Source organism: Phasianus colchicus, chromosome 6 (assembly GCF_987193195.1).
Source record: "Phasianus colchicus chromosome 6, bPhaCol1.hap1.1, whole genome shotgun sequence".
Taxonomy (NCBI): Eukaryota; Metazoa; Chordata; class Aves; order Galliformes; family Phasianidae; genus Phasianus; species Phasianus colchicus.
Window position 1 is genome coordinate 53,368,149 of NC_143441.1, and position 17,748 is coordinate 53,385,896.

At 63.8% G+C, this 17,748-nt stretch overlaps 2 protein-coding genes across 4 annotated transcripts; both read right to left on the bottom strand.

Moving 5' to 3' along the window:
• Positions 1-2: 2 nt before the first annotated feature.
• FASTK (Fas activated serine/threonine kinase) lies at positions 3-9,346 on the bottom strand. 2 transcript variants are annotated; one of them, XM_031613816.2, is made up of 10 exons: positions 9,245-9,346; positions 8,320-8,926; positions 6,045-6,515; positions 5,399-5,547; positions 5,048-5,285; positions 4,750-4,909; positions 3,683-3,774; positions 2,944-3,565; positions 2,642-2,756; positions 3-488 (listed from the first exon to the last, which is right to left on the bottom strand). In XM_031613816.2, the coding sequence occupies exons 2-10, from the start codon at positions 8,879-8,881 to the stop codon at positions 402-404; spliced, it is 2,496 nt and encodes an 831-aa protein (XP_031469676.2). In that variant the 5' UTR covers positions 8,882-8,926; positions 9,245-9,346; the 3' UTR covers positions 3-401. The 2 variants fall into 2 exon arrangements, with proteins under 2 accessions (XP_031469676.2, XP_031469677.2); XM_031613817.2 differs by having other exon boundaries at positions 5,069-5,285; positions 9,245-9,344.
• A 292-nt stretch (positions 9,347-9,638) lies between these two features.
• Positions 9,639-11,815, bottom strand: TMUB1 (transmembrane and ubiquitin like domain containing 1). 2 transcript variants are annotated; one of them, XM_031613832.2, is made up of 3 exons: positions 11,724-11,815; positions 11,208-11,630; positions 9,639-10,423 (listed from the first exon to the last, which is right to left on the bottom strand). In XM_031613832.2, the coding sequence occupies exons 2-3, from the start codon at positions 11,612-11,614 to the stop codon at positions 10,069-10,071; spliced, it is 762 nt and encodes a 253-aa protein (XP_031469692.1). In that variant the 5' UTR covers positions 11,615-11,630; positions 11,724-11,815; the 3' UTR covers positions 9,639-10,068. The 2 variants fall into 2 exon arrangements, with proteins under 2 accessions (XP_031469692.1, XP_089999475.1); XM_090143349.1 differs by lacking the exon at positions 11,724-11,815 and having other exon boundaries at positions 11,208-11,715.
• Positions 11,816-17,748: the final 5,933 nt, after the last annotated feature.

The following is a 17,748-nucleotide window of genomic DNA, read 5'->3' on the forward strand; positions in this document are numbered from 1 at the left end:
CACACTTTTCACCAGTTTTATTGTAAAGTTATCCCCGCTTCCCAAGCACCCCCCTCTCCTCCCGCGCCCGGCCCCGGAGCATCCCCAATGCGTGGCTGTCACAGCCCTGGGGGGCCAGGCGCAGCCCCCCCCTCCCCAGCAGCGTGTCGGGGACCCCCAGGAACGCCAGGCCCCTGCGGTGACCCCAGGCCCAGGGCTGAGGGCCCCCAGCCCTACACATCCCCACGCTCCCCCCGCACACCACTCACGTCGCGCCCCCTCCCCACCCTACCGGCAATAAATATCTCACACCACCTCGGCCCCACACGGCCGTGCCCCTGGGCAGGGGCAGCTCCATTTCCCACCCCCCTGGGCCGGGGGCTCCGTGCCCCCCCAGCGCCCACCCGGCTGGGCTGAGCCCCTCAGAATCGCAGCTCCCTCAGCTTCTGCCGCAGGTAGTGCTTGGCCTCCTCGATGCCACTCACCTTCTCCAGCTCTGTGTAGGGCAGCTGCAAAGGGACAGAAGCATCGGCGTGGGGCCACGCACTGCCATTCTCAAAAGCCTCTGCCCCCCCCTGTCCTGGCACAGATTGTGAAGGGACAGCCGGCCCTGGGGCAGGGACAGCCCACCTGCAGCTGTCTTGGGGGAGAAATGGGACTCGGGACCACTTTCAAGGGGTGTCAGTGCTGCCATCCTCAGTGGGCAGAGGTTGGGGTCTCACTGCCCCGCTGTCCCCACTCCATGACTGCACACCAGCTCTGCCTCCCAAGTGCTGCACATCCCAATTTCATCACCATGCAGCCGGGCAGGGCTGTAGCCGTGCCCCCCCACGCCTCCCCTTCAGCCCCCTGCCTGGGGCCCAGCACACAGTGCCCAGAGGACCCAAAATCACTCCGACAGCCCCTGGGTGGGGAACTAAGGACGAGTCCCTGCTCCAGCATGAGGAGTTGGGGGAGCCCAGGGCTGGTCCACACATCTGCAAAGGGAGACTGCAGAATGATGAGGGGAAGGCGAATTCCAGCACCAGGGAACCTGCTGCTGGGGCACAGCTGCACACAGACAAGGGGCACAAGCAGAAGAGGAAGGATAAGAGGTGGGAATGGGATGGCTGCCGGGGCCATGCCCCATAGAATGGGGGCAGAGAGCAGCACCCCACAGCCTCCCACCCCACAGCCTGCAGCAGAGCTGCCCTCCCTTCAGCCCCACACGGCACTGCAGCGGAGCTCTGAGTCACAACACCACGCCGACAGATTGGGCCCCGCGCAGCTTCAGGGTTATGAGAGGACACTTCCACCTCCCTCCCAGGAAATGTGAGAAAACCACAGCCCTGGGGAACTGCTAAGGCAGCTGCTGCAGATGTAAAGAACAGGAGCTGCTGCCAGGGAGCAGCCCTTCCCAACAGCCTGATGAGAAACAGCACCACAGAAAGAGCCCTGAAGGGGTGGGGAGAGGGCCTGGAGACCCACAAAGCTCCTGGCCCAGCAGGGTGGGCTGGGGGCATCCCCATGAGCCCCGCCGGTGTCCCAGGCTGCAGCACAGCTCCTTTGAAGCAAGCTGGCAGGGACAAGCAAGGAGAGCAAGAAAGAGCTGTGTGAAGCAGCTTCTGCAAGAAGTTAAAGTGCCTCGGGCTCTTTGTAAAGGGATGACCAAACAGAGCAAGGAGAGACCTCTGGAGCCACAAATGCAGAAGGAAACCACAGCTGTGTGCCACTGCGGCACAGAGCCCGACCTGGCAGCAGACTTCAAACCATCAGAAGCACTGCATACAGCAGTGGGGGGAGGGAAGGAGCAGCCCACGGAGCCACAGCATATCCTCCAATGGGACCCACAGGGGTCACTGAGTCCAACCCCAGCTCCACACAAACCAGACCCTGTGTCTGACAGCACTGCCCAGAGGCTCCATGAGCTCTGGCAGCTCAGGGCTGCGCCTGCTGCCCTGTAGAAGTGCTCCATGCCCACCGCCCTCTGGGCACAACCTTTCCCCCACCCTGACCCCCCCTGCGCAGCTCCATGCCGTTCCCTCACAGCCCTGCTCCCCAGGGTGCTCAGGATCCCAGGGCACTCCCTCCCAGCACTGCAGCCCCCTCAAGGAGCTCTGAACCACATCCACCATCGGTTACAAAACCCAGAGCTGCCTGGCTCTGGCACGCCGGCTGCCAGCAGGAGGGCAGTAAGAAGCTTTAAGCTGTGGTTTATGGCACTGCTGGGCCGATGTGTGCCCATAATTCAGGTGACTGCTCAGGAGGAGGAATGGAGGGCAGGAGGCCCACATTGCTGAGCTGCCTCCTCAGAAAGATCAGCCCTCAGGCTGACAGCACCCGGCAATGGTTGCACACAGGCTGTGCGTGGGGCTGAGCCGGCTCAGCCTGCCCAGCACAGGGCCGGGACCTGCAGGACCGGTGGCGGCAGCAGGATGGCTGTAACCACACACACGGCGACGGCCCCCTGCACCCCAGGGTTTGTGAGCACAGCCGTGGGGAAATTCCTGGGCTGGGAGAGGGCAAAAGTCAGTGGGGACAGCTGCCCCCAGGCAGCCCTGAAATGACACTCCCAGCTCCAAGCTGCTGCCCATCACACGTTGTGTTTGGCCCAGCCCCACGCTGCAGGGCCACGGATGCAATCTCTGCCCCATGGAAGGGCAGGGAGCAGCACAGCACTCACCTGCACCAGACAGTAGCCCAGCAGGCGCAGATGTCGGTCCCGCATGGCGCGTGAGCCCACCAGGATGTCGGAGTTCTGGCAGTAATGCCATTTGTCATTGACTGACAGCACCACCCTGCAAGGACAGAGCAGTGAGAGGAGGGCAGCGTTACCCCGTGCTGCGGGCTGAGACCGAGGGGCCCCCCTGGGGTGCAGAAGGGTACCCCCTACCCGGTAGCAGCCCATCCCCGGGGCTGAACAGTGGGGACCACGAGGCCCTGGGTGGGTGGGTGGGGGACACGCGGAGCAGCTCTGCTCAGTACCTCTGAATCTCGTCGGCCGCTGGTGGCCCCTCGGTGGGACCCCTGGCTGGGCCGGGCCGGCACGGTGAGGGCGGAGGGCAGGCGTCCTCGGCCGGGGCTGGGCTGCGGCCCTCTGCTTCCTCGTGGGGCTGCTCCCCCTGGAAGCAGGAGCGCTCACGGCCGGGGCAGGCGGCCGCCTCCTCCTCCAGGATCTTCCCAATGGGGAACTGGAAGAGGGTGGCAGCAGAAGAGCCCCGTGGGGAGCAGTCGGGGGTGCCGGCGGGCTGCGCCGAGAGGCACTCGGAGGGACTGCTCAGCGTGGAGCTGCCCTGGCTCTCCAGGGAAGACTCCTTGCTTAGGGCGCAGTAATAGTCCGAGGGGGGCTGGTAGCAGGGCCCCCCCGGGGCCGGGCAGAGCGTGGACAGGAAGCGCCCCGCCAGGTTGTTCTCCCGGCGCGCTGCCGGGGGGCTGCCGGGGGGCTCCGGAGCAAAGGGGGCAAAGTCCTGCAAGTCCGAGGTGAGCGCCAGGACGCTGGAGCGCAGGGAGATGGCGGCGGGGGGGGCGGCAGGGGGGGCCTTGGAGGCTGCGGGGACACGGGAGAGGGGCAACACCGTGCCCAAGCGGTTAATCCACAGCAGGAAGTCTGCAGAGAGAGCACCGGGGTCAGCAGCGGGCCCCGAATCACTTCCCCAAAACGCAGAGCTCTGCTGCCCCGACCCCCCCGAGCAGCGCACCCGCCCCGCTGGTGCTGGCAGCCTACCTGTGCAGTACCCCGGGGGCAGCACCTCGTCCTGCCGGTAGCACTCCTCCCCCACCAGCTGCCGCAGCGCCTCAGCCACCAGCCCTTTGTAACTGAGGGGGAAAGCAGTCAGGGGACGGGCACGTGGGGACACCACCCAACCCCAGCACCCCCACAGCCCCACACCAGCCTCTTGCTGACCACAGCATCCCAGAGCTGTAAGGGTTGGGAGGCACTCTCTGGAGCTGCCCCTCTCCATCCCCCCACAGCAGTTCCCTACAGCAGCTGCACAGCATCCAGGGGGGTTTGGGATCTCCAGAGGAGACTCCCCCACCTCTCTGGGCTCCGTCCCAGGGCTCTGCCACCCTCACAGCACAGAAATTCCTCCTCATGTTCAGATGGAACTCCTGGGCTGCAGTCTGTGCTGGCTGCTCCTTGTCCTGGCGTTGAGCACCACCAAACAGAGCCCGGCCCCCTCCCCTGCCTTTCCCTTCAGATCTCCATCAGCACCACTCAGATCCCTCAGCCTTCTCTCCTCCACGCGCACAGCCCAGGGCTCTCAGCCTGCCCCATCAGGAGGTGCTCCAGGCCCCACCATCTCCGCATCCTCCACTGGGCTTTCTCCAGCAGTTCCCACCTGCCTGGAACTGGGCAGCCCAGCACTGGGTGCACTGCTCCAGCTGTGCCCCCCCAGGCCAGAGCAGAGGGGAGGATCACCTCCCTCATCCTGCTGGCCACACTTCCTGCAGTGCATTCCAGGGTCCCATTGGCCTCCTCGGCCACCAGCACACACTGCTGGCCCATAGTCATCCTGTGGTCATCCTCTGGTTGCCTGTTGGCCACCACAACCCCCAGGTCCTTCTCCACAGAGCTCCTCCCCAGCAGCTCAGCTCCCAACCTCCACCCATGCCGTGATCACTCATCTTTGGGAGCAGAACCCCACGCAGTCCCTGCTGATCCTCATCCTCCCTGCCCAGCTCTCCAGGTTGTACCCACAGCCACGTCTGCACCTCACATCCCCAGCAACAGCGGGGGGTCACTGCCCGTGTGAGGGCCGGGCACTGGAGCACCCCCTGGCCCCCTCTCACCTGTACTTCCTGTTGGCCTCGTCGGCTGTCAGTGCGTGCTCGAACATGAGGACGCGGTAGCGCGGGTCGAGGCGCGGGCCGCTGTAATCGCGGAACTCCAACTCCACAGCAGCATCCAGCAGAGAGAGGTAGCGGCGCACGATGAGCGCGTAGGGGCTGCCTGCGGGAGGGTTGGGCGGCTGGAGGGGGCCCAGGCTGCCCCTCACCCCCCAGGCCCACCCACCCTGCGCCCCCGGGGGGCTGCACTGCCCCTGCCGGAGCCACCTCCGACCCGCCGTGCCCCAACTGCCGGGTTTACCCTGGGAAGAGCCCGACGTACTCATAACGTTGGTGATGAAAGCCGGGGAGAAGACTTGATGCAGGACAGACTGGGGGAAGTGGCTGAGCTGGAACATGGACATGAGGATGTTGACGGTGGCCAGGGGCGAGCTGCCCGCTTTCTGCTCCAGGATGGCCTCCAGCTTGGGGAAGAGCTCGCTGTGGTTGGACGGGCGGTAGTTCATCCGGCTGAAGGGAAACACCAGCTTCTGGATCACCTGCAGCCAAAGGAGGAGTCGGGCTGGTGGTGGCAGGACCGGGAGTGTGTGGTAATGCAGAGATGGGCTCCCCCCAGCACCACGGCAGCTCGTCAGACACGCAGCACACCCACCTTGCTGTCCAGCTGCTCCCCACGCTTCAGGAGGAAGTTTGCGATGGTATCGAGCAGGCGCGGCTCACGCAGCCGGTGCCGGGCCACGTACTTGGCAATGAGGGCCATGGTGTAGGGGGTCAGGTTTTCGGCCTTCCTGGGAAGCCACTCTGCACAACAAAGCACAGCCGGGGGTCAGGCCCTGTCTGGAGTGCTGCTCTCCAGAAGGGGCTGCAGTCTGGGCAGCATGGGTCAGAGGGAGGCAATGCAGCCAGAACCCAGGCAGCTCCACAGCACACAGCAGGGTGTGGGGCTGCAGGCAGGAAGGCAGATCCCTGCCACGTGAACCACGTGGCACAGCTAAAGAGCAGTGGGAAAGTGCACAGAGTGGGGATGGTTCCAAAGCAAACCCACAGACACCAACCCACTGCCCACCCTGAGGGGAGGTGGGCTCACAGTGCTGGAAGGGGCACCGTGGGGGGCAGCGATGGGAAGGCACCACACAGAGCACCTCCCGCTTGGGCTGCCTACACTGCAGCACAGGACGTCTGCGTGGTGCTGGACAAACCCAGCAGCTCCAAGAGTGTGGGAAGGAGCCGTAAGGCTGCACGAGCAGAGCCAGACGCAGCCAGCAGTGGGGAGAGGCCTCCACCCACACTACTCTCACCTGCCATGCTGCGGATGAATCGCTCTTGGCGGTTTTCATAGAAGAGCTGCGAGCTGAAGATGGCCTCCAATGCCTTGTTGTTGGCCTCCTGGGCGCACAGGGCCAGCATCTCATCCAGCAGGGCCAGCTCGTGCTCCCGCATGGCGCTCACCTGGCCCAGTGTGTGCCGCACCAGGCGCAGGATCTTGCGGTTGTTGATGAGCTGCTGGTCAGAGGCAGGGTGGCCCTGCAGGGCCTGCGCCCGCAGCCGGTAATAGGAGAGCAGCAGGAAGAGGGTCTGAGGGTGCCGCTCTTTCTCCAGGTGCCGCTCCAAGCTGCTGAGGCACGACTCGACCAGGGGGTGAGGGCTGGAGGGGTGCAGCCGCATCACGCTGCTGAACACCATGGAGACGTCCTTCTGGTTGAAGCGGCCCAGGCGGTTGCGGGACTCGTCCTCCAGCACCCGCACCAGGGGGGACTCCCCGGGCAGCCCTGCAGCAAAAGGACAGCATTAAGGACCCCAAAGTCACCTCTGCAAAAGGGACGGTGCCAGGCACAGGTTTGTCATGGGGGGAGTCAGAGCAGGTGAGAGAAATGGATAGAGCAGAGGTGAGAATCACAGAATGGCCTGGATTGAAAAGGAGCACAATGCTCATCCAGTTCCAACCCCCCACTATGTGCAGGTCGCCAACCAACAGACCAGGCTGCCCAGAGCCACATCCAGCCTGGCCTTGAATGCCTGCAGGGATGGGGCATCCACAGCCTCCTTGGGCAACCTGTTTCAGTGCCTCACCACCCTCTGGCTGAAAAACTTCCACCCAATATCCAACCTAAACCTCCCCTGTCTCAGTTTAAGACCATTCCCCCTTGTCCTATCAAGAAGGCCAGGCCAGAATGCCAGCACAGCAGCACATCACCCTGCTGGCAGCCATTCCACCACAGCAGAAGCCCTTTGGTTTATCCACAAAAATAAGACTTCATTTTCAGGTCTGGGTCTTTGTGAGGACGAATAATGCATCTCAAAGCGCTTTAAAGAAATGTTTTGTTTGGAAGACAAACGGAGTGTCAACACAAGGTTGAAACACGAACTGCCCGTGTGTGACAGGAGTTTATCTTTCCACATTTCTAACTCCCTCTCCTCGTGTTTTCCAGCTTAGCTGCGGCCTTTCAGATTCGGCTCCTGGGGGAAATACCTTTCTCTCACTCCGGACGCATTATTCAACCACAGAAAGACGAGAGGCCACGTGCGCAGCGTGGTTATGAAAAAAGGCAAAGGCCATGGCTCGTGTGTCAGGAGAGATATCCTCAGCAGAGCCATGAAGCGTTCTGCGCGCCGTATGAGGCCCCAGTAGCCCACTGCTCACCCGAGCCAGACGAGGAGATTCCGATTTTTAAAAGGGCTTTAAAGAAACCAAGGCAGCATGGGGTAAGTCGCTGCGTTTTATCATTAATAAGAAATCAGTCAGAAGGTGGAAAGTGAAGAATTGGTCTGAGCAGTTGCTTTGTTCCTTAGGAGGCCTCCGAAAGGCGGGTGAGCATTTTTATTAATGAGCTGGAGCCCACGGGGAGCGGGGAGGGCGAGGCAGGGGAACAAAGTGTGGGTCAAAACCGGAGCAGGCCGGGGGAGCCCAGCTCAGGGAGAGGTGCAGAGTTAACAAACACAAAGCGCTGCCGGGGGGAGCAGGACCTCCCCTCCCCCCCACCTTCAGCGGGATCTCGAGTTACTGCCTCAGCCCCTGGCACGGTGCAGGCAGCTCAGCTCAGCTCAGCTCAGCGCAGTTCGGCGCAGACCTCAGCCCAGCACGCAGCTGCCATTACAAAAAAGCAAACATAATGGCAGGGAACGTCAGCGTGGGACATGGGGGGCACAGGACTGGAAGGAACATTCAGGTCGGGGGGCCGGGCACCTGCTGCCACAGGCAGCCAGCGAGCCTAATCCCCTCCACGAGAGGTGGGAGGGAGCACAGGGAGCTCTCCACGGCCTTTAATGAGAAGCCCTCAGCACGCTGCCACAGGCCAGAAAGGCTCCGTGATGCACAGAGGGGAATGCAGGCTGCGGGAACGCTCTTTCCCAGTGAGGAGCCATCAGACAACCTGCACGTCTCAGGATGGGAGCCAAGAGGGCTGCTTTTCCACAGCCCCAGGCAGAGCTCTGCAGGCCCGGTCCCACCCGCACGGAGCAGCACGGGTTGTGAAGCTCAGAACAGACGCAGAGCTCTGCTCCGCACACCCAGAGCACGGAACTCTCTGCTCCCGCAGGAAGCTCTCAGCGCTGCCCTGTGCCCGGGCCACTCACCCAGCGCAGCCGCAGCGTACAGACAGTTGACGATGCTGAAGTTATCGAACTTGGAGCAGCCGCTGATGATGGCCTGGCACAGCGTCTGGAACTCGGGCTGCTCCAGCACCGGGCCGGGCCGCCGGCTCTCCCCGTTGAGGGCGGCCGGGCCCTGCTGCTGCTGCAGGAGCTGGCCCAGCTTGTGCAGGGCGATGGGGTAGTGGCTGGCCGACACCTTGCCGGGGTTCTGCGTCACCCAGCGCAGCACTTCGCCCACGCTGCGCGAGCGCTCGATCAGCCGCTTCATGGTGAAGAAGGTGTCGTAGCTCATCTTCTCGTGGATGAAGTTCCAGCTCTTCCTCTTGCCGTGCCCACGAGCCCTGCAGGCGTCCGGGGGCAGGGCGTGCAGCAGCCCATGGCCGTAGGGATCCAGCGGGAGCAGCAGTGCGCGCGGCCTGGCCCTGCCCGCGCAGTAGCAGGCGGGATGCATGGCGGCCCCGCTGCGCTCAGCCGGGCCCCGGGGGCTGCCGGGCCGCGCGCGCCGGCGGCTCAGGGCGCGGAGCCATGGCAGCAGGCGCAGCATGGCGCGGGCGGGGCGGCGCGGGGGGCTCCGCGGGACCGGGGGACCCTGCGGGGGAGAGCGGGGCTGAGGAGGGGGCGGCGCCGGGATCCGCCCCGAGCCCGAGCCCGGATCCGGACCCGGATCGCGCCGCGCCGGGACCCCCGGCCGCCCGCCGACCCGCTCGGGCCGCCCTCGGCGCTCCCTCCCGCCGCCCGGCCCCGGATCGCGGCCCGCTCCCGGCCCGCCGGAGGACCGAGGCCCTCGCGAGCGGCGCCGCGCCCGCCCGGTACCGGGACCCCCGACCCCACCTCCGCAGCGCCCGTCCGGCCCCCCGGCCCCCGCCCCGCCGCGCCGCCCCGGCCCCTCCCGCCGGGCCCCGCCTACATGGCGCTCGCGGCCGCGCTGGGACCCGCCGCGCCCCGGCCGCTCAGCGCCGCCCGGACACCGAGTCCGCCATCTTCCCGACAGCCCCCGCGGCGGCAGGGAGGCCGCGGCACCGCCCCCGCGCGGCACACACTTCCGGGGGCGGAGCCGGAGCGTAGTATGCAAATAGCCGCCGCGCGGCGTCCAATGAGAGGGAATCCCGCGAGGGGGCGGAGCCGCCGCTCCGGGCGCACGCGCACTACTGCCATGCGGGACGCGTGGCTCGAGGCGCGGGCCCCGCCCCGCCGCAGTGCGCATGTCAGAGCGGGGCCGAACGACCCAAGCCCCGCCTCCACCCCCCTCCGTTCCTCCCAGCTCCCCCCGCCTCCTCGCGCACAGAACACAGGCAGCAGCGTTTGGAGCATCCACAGTTTTCTTCCTTTTTAATCTTAAAAGAAGCACGGCTGAGCACATGCTCACGGCACCGAGGGCTGGGCCAGCCCTGAGCACGGGCTGGTAGCCCCCTGGCCCCCGTAGGGCTCACAGCCGCGGGCAGCAGGCACCGGGCGGCTCACGGGGCGCCGCGTCCCCCCCTTCTGCTCGGTGCCCTGCGGCGCAGCTCCGTGCCTCGCCCCGTGCGTGGAGGGCTTCCAGCGGTGCCGGGCAGCGCGGCCCTTTGGAGGGCTGAGGGCAGCACCGGGGCTGTGCCAACTCCGTGCCGGCTGTAAGCGGCCCCTGAAGCACCGGGACGCAGCCAACACCCCTCGAGTTCTGGAGCAGCAGCAGAACCCCGAGCACCGCAGCACGAGAGCAGGGGGTGGTTCCAGTCGGGGTGCGGGGCAGCGCTATCTGCGGTACATGGTGAAGGCCATGAAGCTGAAGAGCAGGGTGAGGCCGGCCAGGAAGGTGGTGGCGGTGGCGGTGAAGACGTGGCGGTACTGCAGCTGGAAGTACCAGAGCACGGCCAGCATCAGCACGAAGAGCGGCAGCATCAGGCTGCCCACGTTGAGGGCGGTGTGCACAGGGTCGGCGGAGGCGCGGGGGCCGGCGGGCGCAGGGGCAGGGCTGTGCTGGGAGATGTGGCAGTGCAGGACGCTGTTGGGTGCCAGGTGAAGGGCTGCCAGGCTCTGGGCATCGTCATGCAGCAGCTGGCCCCGGTAGATGAGCCGCACCTGCTGCTCCTGCCCGGGGAAGTAGGCCCTGTGGGACAGGGGACATCACATCATGTGCAGATGACACCAATCCCAGGCCCACCTCTGGGACTGCCTAGACCTGCTGTTCCTGCACCACGTCCAGCAGGGTAACCCACTGCTCGTTCCCACGTCCTCACAGTGCCACCCACAGCGTGTACTGTGTCCCTGCAGCGTCACCCACAGCTCTCCCCATAACCCCAGGAGTGTCACCTACCGCAAACTCCATGCCCCCTGCTGTCACCTACAACTAACCCTATGTCCTCAGGCTGTCGCACACAGTTCTCTTGATGTCCCTGCACTCTCACCCACACCTCACGCTGTGTTCTCACACTGTTACCCACAAGCCACAAGTCATCCTGTGTCCCCACACCGTCACCTACAGCTCACTCCATGTGCCCAGACTGCCCCCGTGGTGTCACCCACACCAGGCCCTGTAACCTACAGCTCTGCTCATGCCCCCAGGCTGTCACCCACCACACGATCCATGTCACCAGGTGTCATCCACCACTCACCTCATGCCTCTGCACTGTCACCCATCGCTCACCCTGCATCCCCAGGCTGTCGCCCACAGCTCCCTCTGTGACCCTATGGTGTCCCTTACTACTCACCTCACACCCCTGTGCTTTCATCCACCGCTCACCCTGTGACCCGCTGGTTGTCACCTACTGCTCACCCCCCCGTCTCCTTGGTGTCATTCACCACTCACACCGTGTCCCTGCACCGTCACCCACTCCCTGCCTTGCGTCCCCACACCGTCCCGGCACGGCGCCCCCTCCCCGCCCGCCGCTCACCTCTTGAGGGCCCCCACGGTATCCCCGGGCCGCACCCTGGCCAGCCGCTCGGTGTCGTTGAGGAATTTGAGGCGTAGCACCATGGTGGGCTCCGCGGGGCCGCCCCCCGCCGCTCCGTCCGCACTCTGCTGGGGGGCCCCGGCGCCGCCCCGCGCCCGCAGCGCAGCCGCCGCTCCGCCCGCCCCATCGGGGCCCGCCCCGCCTGGAGCCGGGGCCGGGGCCTTGTGCGGGGCGGCGGGCTCGGGGGCGGCGCTCGGGCCCTCCTCGGGCAGCGGCGCGGCGGCGAGAGGCGGCGGAACGGGCTCGGGGGCGCGCGTGGAGGCCCAGGCCAAGGCCAGCACGGCGACGGCCAGCAGCAGCGCGAACAGCGCGGTCACTTCGTCACCCACGCCTTCGATCAGCGCCATGGCGGCAACTACCGACCTGCGGGCACCGAGCGCCGCCGTCAGCCCGCCGGGCCGCGGCCGCCCAGAGGCGCGCCCGGCCCCGCCCCCTCCCTGCCTCCGGCCCCCTCACCGGCCGCCATCGCGCCGCGTTCCGCCGCTTCCGCTTCCGCCCGCGCGGTGTACGCTGGGAGAGCCGCGGTGCACGCTGGGAGAGAGAGTCCTGCGGTGCCGCACGCGGGGGCTGCCGGGAGGCAGGGGACCGAAAGGAAGTGCTCGGAGAGGGGAGCTGCAGCGCATGCGCGGCTCAGCGCTACCGGGCATGCTGGGAAACGTAGTCCTAGGGGACTGCGAGACCTCCGTGGGCTGCGTGTGCCAATGCAAGGCGCAGCGATGGGTGTGCACGGCACAGGGATGGATGTGCACGGCACAGGGATGGGTGTGCAAGGCGCAGCAGTGGGTGTGCACAGCACAGCAATGGGTGTGCGAGGCACAGCAATGGGTGTGCAAGGCGCTGCAATGGGTGTGCACGGCAGAGCCCTTTTGCAGCAGGGTCCTGGGGAGACGCAGCTGAGCACAGGGAGCTGCCAGCGCAGTCCACAGGCCATGACTGAACAAAGTCATTGGAGCTGTTGTGGCCGCTCACATTTCACATGCTTTATCCAGCAGTTCATCACCTCCTGATCAGACTTGGTGTCTCATCCTCAGTGCGGATTTGTCTGGCTGCAGCTCGCAGCGGTTGAGGCTTTTTCTGTCTTTCTGCCTGGATTAAAGAACTGTTTAATACTTTCCTGTGAAAGCTGTTCTGCAGTGCAATCCGCCGCCCTCGGTCTCCCTTTGGGTGAGCTGAGCAGATTGTGCTCTTTACATCTTGGCTGTGCGGCGCTCCCTGCAGCCCTCACGCCGTGCTGCATGGCTCCTGCAAAACTCCTTTCATTTCTCAGCACTCCTCCAGGTGCTGCTCACTGAGAGCAGCGCTCACTGCAGCCTGTCCCAGCGCCCTTTGAAGCCCTTTGGGAACGAAGTCCCCCATCCCCATCAGCCCCATGCGGACCCCAGAGCAGCTCCACACGCCGCAGACCCCCATAGAGGTCTCGGGGTGCTCCCAAATCCCATAGCACAGCCCCGTCAGCTCCGAGCAGAGCCAGCTGCTGCCCTCAGTGCCCCATGAGCACCATCCATGGGGGCACATCATCATTTCCACCCCCCGCAGCACACTCAGGTCCCCGTGGTTCCCCCTGCTCAGCTCTCCATCTGTTCTGCCAGAACGTGGGCTCCTCTCACTGCTTTTGCTGTACATGCACCGAATTTGGGCTTTGCTTCCCTGCAACCCTGGCGCAGCCCACGGCCCCGAGCCGCTCTCTGTGTCCCCTGTCTGAAATGAGTCACGTATGGTTGGACGCTGCAGGATGTATGGTCAGACACTGTGGGTACCCCCAAGTGCTGTCAGCACTGCACAACAGCAGCCCTGCAGGGTCCAGGAGGCTGCAGTGGAGCAATGGGAGTGAGGAGCCGAGGGGGGGCTGCACGGAGGAGCAGCAGAGCAGAGCAGGGCTGCAAGCGGCGCGGGTGGGAGAGCAGCCCTGCAGTGTGGGTGGCTGCAGATGGGAGCAGAGACTGCACTGCCTGCAGTCTGTGAGTGTGGGGAGAGCTGGGAAGTGGGGGGTCGGGATGGAAAGGAGGCATCTGCTGAACCTGTGGAGGGGAACTCAAATAGAGATGGTTTGCTAAGAACAACTCAGTAGCAGAATAGAGCAAAAGGTGTCCAAGCTCTGCCTTGAGGGCTGAGTGCTCCCAGGGCCCCAGCGGGGTAACGCAGCCATGGACAGCAGGGTGGGTGCAGCAGCAGGGGGGGCTGAGCGAGGCTGTGCACGGCTGTGTGCGTGGCTCTGTTCCTGCCCGTGTGCCTGACAGCGTGCACGGCTGGGTGTGCATCTGTCTGTGCTTTGGGATCAGCCCCAGCCGAGCAGCCCGGGGAGCTGTTGTGCAGACTGCTCTGTCTCACAGAACTGCAGCCCTATTGCCAGCACCAAGGTGCTGAGGGTGCCGGGGTGGGGACACATCCGTGCCACCGGTGCTGGTGGGGTCGAGTCTGGGCTGCAGGGATATGCAGCCATGGGGGCAGGAGGGGCTGTGTGGGCCCAGGGAGGGGGCAGAGCTCAGCCCCACAGCACGATGTTGGCACTGCAGTGAGATGCTGAATTGCCATTCAGTCACATCCCACATTCCGGAGAAGCTCCTGCTTTGATTTGCACAGACTGAGAGGTGTTATGAGAGGAAACCTCCCTGCAGATCAGCGCAGCCCGCTGCTGGGCCGTGTGTGCAGCGATCCACAGCAGCTGGAGTCCTTCTTGTTCTCCAGCCAGGAGGAACCTTTGGATTCATTTTTTTTTCTGCCCTCCATGTGCATGTTTGCTGGGACTGCCCCTTCTTGAACCCTCCTGACAAGCTGCACAGCCACAGATCTCTGCCACCCACTGAGTGCCATTCGCAGCTCCGTGGTGTGGTGTCCCCTCCCCATGCAGCCCCTCCATTGGGTGCTGTGGGTGCAGAGCCCACCCTGCGCTGTGCCCATGCAGTGCTGCAGCACCCATCCCTGCTTGCAGTGTCAGCAGCCATCCTGGGCAGCTCTGCACCATGTTTGCATAACGTGCAGCTCCCAAACCCTGCCTGGGTTTTGAGCAAAGCCTGCGCTTCTCCAGCTTAGGGCTGCAGCTCTCATTGCCAGGGAGATGAATGCTTCTGACTATTTAAATACATGTTACTTGGATGGGACTGGCTTGCCAAGAGCTCTGGTTTGCTCTGTCTGCACCATAATTGCTGTTTATCATTCCACTCCTTTTTTTTCCCGTGAAATCCATGAATCTGTTGGTAGTGATTCCACAATGGCTCACAGATACTGTCTTACCTAGTGGGATTTAGGAGATGCAGAGGAATTAAGGCTCTGCACAGGGCTGGGCGCTGCCCTTCTCCCTCCCCTTCACACCTGGGGTGGGTTGGGATCACAGGACCACAGCACGGCTGTGTTGGAAGGGACCTCAGTGCCCATCTGCCATGGGCCGGTGCCTCCCGCAGACCAGGGGTGCTGCAGGTTTGAGCCCACTGCCCACTCTGCACTGGGTCCCCACCTCCACATCCCTAACCTGAGCTGCGGGTTCCCCCATCTTTGCCTCTGGTGTCTCACTTTGTGGTGCCGTGCTTCAGGCTGGCACTGAGCTCTGATGCTGGTTTGCTGCCAGTGATGGCGTTCCCACACCCGTTCAGCACAGCCCGGCTGTGCCCAGGAGCACAGTAGGTGCACAGTAGGTGCACGCAGCCCCCGCCCCGGCTTGTGGTGCTGAGCCCCTGCTGCTCTGTTTGACGTGAGCAGAGAGCTCCAAAGTTCTCTGACTTGCTCAGCTTCAGCCATGGCCTCACAATAACAGCAGCACGTGGCTGCGTGGGGCACACGGTGACTCAGGCTCTGGCACTGCGGTGGCTGTCAGCTCCAGGAGCAGTGGGTGCAGCCCTCGCCGTGCAGGAGGTGACAAACCTCACCTGCACACCTGGGGGGGCAACGGGGTCCATTCCACCACCACCACCCACTGCTCATTGCCCCCTCAGGGCAGCCCAGGGCACCCGAATCAGGGCCCCCCATCCACGTGCCATGCACTGCCCCGGGGTGGCACATTTTGGGGAGCGTCCCTGGGAGCAGCCCTGAGATGGAGGTCAATGCTGGGCGTGGGATGCGCTGTGGGGTGACACCAATGTGCTTTTCATGGGGGTTACCAACTCTGCACCACTGTGGTTTCTCCCTCCCTGCTTTGTTACAGGGTTGTGGTGTTCTCACCTCCAGCATTGCTGCTCTTGGTGTCATTGCGCTGAGCAGTGCTCGAACTGTGAGCACTCCTCTCCCAAACGCTCTCTTTGCTGATCCCATTGCTTGCAGGGTTGCTGCAAGATGTAAATAGAAGAGCTCTGATCCTGCTGACACAAAAAGCAGCGCATGAATCATCCTTGTGCTGGCAGCATCAGCAGTGGGGACTGAGCACAGCCAGCGGTGGGTGCGGAGCTGCGGTGCTGCTGTGGCATGGAGCCTCCCCTGCTTCACATTGCTCCATGCCGGGCAGTGGGCAGCGATGCCAGGCCCTGATAAGGGACGTAGTGTTGGTGAAGCGTTGTTCCCATGGCTGGGAAGGCCACTTAGCTGCTGTGACCGCTGGGGGCGGCTCCATCAGATAACGGCCGTCATCTGCTGGGAAGGCGGTGAGGAGCGGCTGCACGTGAGCAGGACGCTTTGGAGACGCAGCAGTGTGAGCAGGGACAGCAGCACCTGGCCGTGCACATCTGCAGGTCAGCGCCAGGACCTGTGGCTCAGGGCTGCTCAGCAGCCAGCATCACTTCCCCTGCCCCGCTCTCCTCACCTCACCCTGCAGCCTCCCGGGGCCGGCGGGCTGCCTGCAGGGACCACCACCACTCATCGCCCCGCAAGGATGCAGCCCTGTGTGTGTGCTGCAGCACCACGAGGTCCCAGCACTGCTGCTGCCCGTCCTGCTGTGAGTCCACTGCTTTTGGAAAGGATCCCTCACAATGAGTGGCCTGGTCCAGCTCTCCCCTGTTCTTGCTCTCACTGAGCAGAGCACAGCAATGCCGGCAACAAGCTGCAGCTTCATCCTCAGCTCAGCATTCCCATACAGACACTGGTGCTCACCAGCTCTGCTGTGGCATCTGCCCCACCGTGGGGCTCTCCTGCTCCTTCCTGGGCTTCCATCCATGGGAACCCGCCTGCAGCACAGCTGTCAGCATCTCCATGCTGAGGGCGATGCAAAGCACACGGAGGAAAACCAGAGTTCTGCAGGAGTGTTTGAACTGAATCCGAATTCTCACCATGAGAGCTGGGATCCAGCAGAGCAGAGCTGGAGGCGGTGCTGCCCTGGGTGCTTCCACCGCTTGTGACGGCCCCACCGGACCGGTTCTGATCCTGCTGGGCCCCACAGGGATTTGCACAGCCAGCACCCCAGGGCAGCACAGGGCAGGGCAGCACGTCCAGCAGTGCAAACCATGGACTCACAGAAGCATTAAGGTTGGAGATGTCTGAGATCCCCATGCCCACTCCCAGCCCACCCCCACCATGTCCACTGACCGCATCCCCCAGGGCCACATCCTAACGGTCCTTCAGCACAGGCAGGGACTAACTGGAAGCAGAAAGTACTGAGCATGAGAATGTGTGGAAGCAGAAAGTACTGAGCAGGAAAGTGACACGGGAAACTGAAGGCATTGGGAAAGCATTGAGGGATGGTGGCGCAGCATTGAGCTGTGTTCCTCTTCTGGTTGATTCTGCTTCTGGTTTGTAAATCAGGACTTTGAACCATAGAATGACTGAATGGTTGGGTTGGAAGGGACCTTACAGGTCATAGAGCCATAGGCTGGTTGGGTTGCAAAAGTCCCAAAGATCATAGAACTATAGCACAGTTGGGTTGGAGATCACCTGGCACCTCCAAGGTGCAGAGCAGGAGGCTGACAGCAGCTCTTCTGGGGAAACGTGCATCTGCCAACATGATGGAGGACAAGAGAGGGTGGCCTCACACTGAGCCCGGGGGGGGTCAGGTCGGGTACTGGGAGCAATTTCTTCCCTGGAGAGCAGTCAGGCATCGGCACAGCTGCCCAGGGGTGGGGGCAGCTGCTGTAGGAGCATTAATTTCTCCAACAAAGAAAAGCAAAGAACTGATGCCGATGTATGTGTGCACTTGTCTACGTAGGGCTGGAGCACCTCCCCTGAGGGGAGCTGGGGGCTGGAGGAGCTGGGCTTGTTCAGTCTGGGGAGGAGGGGGCTGCGTTCCAGTACCCAAAGGGAACCTACAGACAGGAGGGGAATCAATTCTTGGAAAGGGTAGATAACAGCAGGACAAGGGGAAATGGTTTGAAGCTGGGGAAGGGAGGATTTGGGTTGGATGTCAAGGGGAAGTTCTTTCCTATGAGAGTGGTGAGGGCTGGAACAGCTGCCTGGGGGGATTGTGGGTGCCCTGTCCATCCCTGGAGGTGTTCAAGGCCAGGTTGGATGGGGCCCTGGGCAGCCTGGGCTGCTGTGAAATGTGGAGGTTGGTGGCCCTGCATTGGTGGGGGTTGGAGCTTCGTGATCCTTGAGGTCCCTTCCAACCCAAGCCATTCTGTGATTCTGT